The sequence below is a fragment of the Musca autumnalis genome, unplaced genomic scaffold (genome assembly GCF_047663935.1).
Source record: "Musca autumnalis isolate F117 unplaced genomic scaffold, ASM4766393v1 scaffold_1, whole genome shotgun sequence".
Lineage (NCBI taxonomy): Eukaryota > Metazoa > Arthropoda > Insecta > Diptera > Muscidae > Musca > Musca autumnalis.
The window spans coordinates 114092335-114094766 of record NW_027411644.1 but is presented as its reverse complement, the minus strand read 5'-3'; the positions used below and the strand labels follow the sequence as shown (position 1 = coordinate 114094766).

The 2432-nt window shown below is 34.0% G+C and overlaps 1 protein-coding gene across 1 annotated transcript; it reads left to right on the top strand.

Annotated features, from left to right (window-relative positions):
• Window positions 1–205: 205 nt before the first annotated feature.
• LOC141390765 (glutathione S-transferase 1-like) lies at window positions 206–1052 on the top strand. Its single transcript, XM_073963726.1, has one exon. The coding sequence runs from the start codon at window positions 299–301 to the stop codon at window positions 965–967; it is 669 nt and encodes a 222-aa protein (XP_073819827.1). The 5' UTR covers window positions 206–298; the 3' UTR covers window positions 968–1052.
• Window positions 1053–2432: the final 1380 nt, after the last annotated feature.

The window sequence follows — 2432 nt, the reverse complement described above, 5'->3', positions numbered from 1 at the left end:
CGAGTTTTTCTCGAAACTTGATTTTTTGAGATGAGTCACTCTTTGAGTAAATATGTACGTAGCCATGTCACTCCAACATATTATATTATTTCATAATTCCACTTTGATTGAGATTTTGCTAAATAAAAATAAACGCTACATTAGCAACAATTAATCTCACACAGACAGACAGCAGTTATCAAGTTGTTGAAATTTAATCTATTAGCATTTCAATTAGTTAGTTGTTTTCAACCGTCCAAAGCGATCACTACTGGCAACGGAGTTCGAAAGCAAAACTATAAAATAATCGCAAACAACAATGGGAAAACTTGTTTTATACGGTTTAGATCCAAGTCCACCGGTACGTGCTTGTTTGCTTACGTTGAAAGCATTGAATTTGCCCTACGAATATAAAGTCGTCAATTTGTTGGCTAAAGAACATTTGTCGGAGGAATATTTGAAAAAGAATCCCCAACATACTGTACCAACTCTGGAAGAGGATGGACACTTTATATGGGATTCACATGCCATTATGGCGTACTTAGTTGGCAAATATGGCAAAGATGATTCGCTGTATCCAAAAGATTTGCTTAAAAGAGCTGTTGTTGATCAGCGCATGTATTTCGAAGCTGGTGTCTTGTTTCAAGGAGGTTTGCGTAACATTACCGGTCCCCTGTTCTTTAGAAATCAAACACAGGTGCCTCAACATCAAATCGATGCCATAGTGGAGAGTTTTGGTTTTCTGGAATCATTCCTCAAGGATAACAAATACATGGCTGGTGACCATTTGACAATAGCTGACTTTAGTATTTTAACATCGGTCACTTCTTTGGTAGCTTTTGCCGATATCGATCAATCCAAGTTTCCCAAATTATCAGATTGGCTGAAAAGTATGCAAACACTGCCTTACTATGAAGAAGCTAATGGTGCAGGTGCCAAGCAGTTGGTTGCAATGGTCAAATCAAAAAATATTACAATTGTACCTTAATTACATGAAATTGTTTATTCAGTGAATTGTCAATTAAAGAGAGAGAGAGCGAGAGATAAGGAAAAATAAACTATTGTTTTTATTATTTGTGATTGTTTGAAGGGGCGTGTGGCAGGTGGTATTGGAACAAATATTTACTTATCATATACATACATATGTACATAAATGTAATATTTGAATCACGTCATTACAATTTATCTATGTACATACAGTCAACCAAAAAAGTCTACATACACCCTATAAATCTCGGGTTTTAAGAGTAAGGAAGCATTTTTATGAAAACCCAAGTACATAGTTCTATCTCATATCCCTAATAAACAATAATACATACAACAGAAATATATTCCATAATACAAATAACGGTAAATTCTATAAAAATTAAAAAAATAATAGGGAAAAAGTGTACATACACCCAATGAAATACATATTAAGATTACCGTAAAATTTATGGAATAAGCAATACAAATTTTACAGTTTATTACTTTATCGAATGTCTCTGGTTGTCTATGATATATTTTAGACAAAATAGGAACATATTTGTGGATTAATTGCCGTTATTTAATGTCAGACTTCGCGTATAGCTCGTTAAGGCGGACCCTTGTAGATTTCTTTGAGTTTTTCAGACTAGTAGTTTATGAAACCCCAGAAAATACAGTGGGACTAGCAATTTTGGGATCCAAGAGCGCTATGAAGTTTTTCTTGTGGATAATATATGCTCCTGAGCTTCGCTAAATATACGAATTCTTGAGGTTTCTCATAAATTTTATAGTTTTCGCAACATTCCAAGGGGCAAATTACATGCTGAAGCCATCGAATTACCTTGTAATAAGGTCTGGTACAATCCTCGAGCATCCATTGAATAAGCAATGTAAAAGCATCCGATATTTATAGGGCTTCAAGTGACCCTAACGATCATAAACGAGAGCATACTAGTTAACACTGTAAATTTCATACAAATTCCATGCATTCTTTAGTGGTGCTTTTATTTTGATACTTTGGAAACTTTAGAGCGGGTTTGTAGAATAATGTTGTACATTTCTGATTGAGTTAAGGTCCAAAAATGTATTACAAGGTAATTCCAAGGTTCTTGCTTGTAATTTGACCCTTGGAATGCTGTGAAAACTATAAATATAATGAAAAAACTCAGGAATTCGCATATTTAGCGAAGCTCAGGAGCATATATTATCCATAAGAACAACTTCAAAGTTCTCTAGGATCTAAAAATAATTAGTCCTACTGTATTTCCTGGGGTTTCATAAACTACCAGACTGAAAAACTCAAAGATATCTGCAAGGGTCCGCCTTAAAGAGCTATACGCGAAGTCTGACCTTAAATAACGTCAATTAAAGCACAAATATGTTCCTATTTTGCCTAAAATATATCATAGACAACCAGAGACATTCGATAAAGCAATAAAATGTAAAATTTGTATTGCTTATTCCATAAATTTTACGGTAATCTCAAT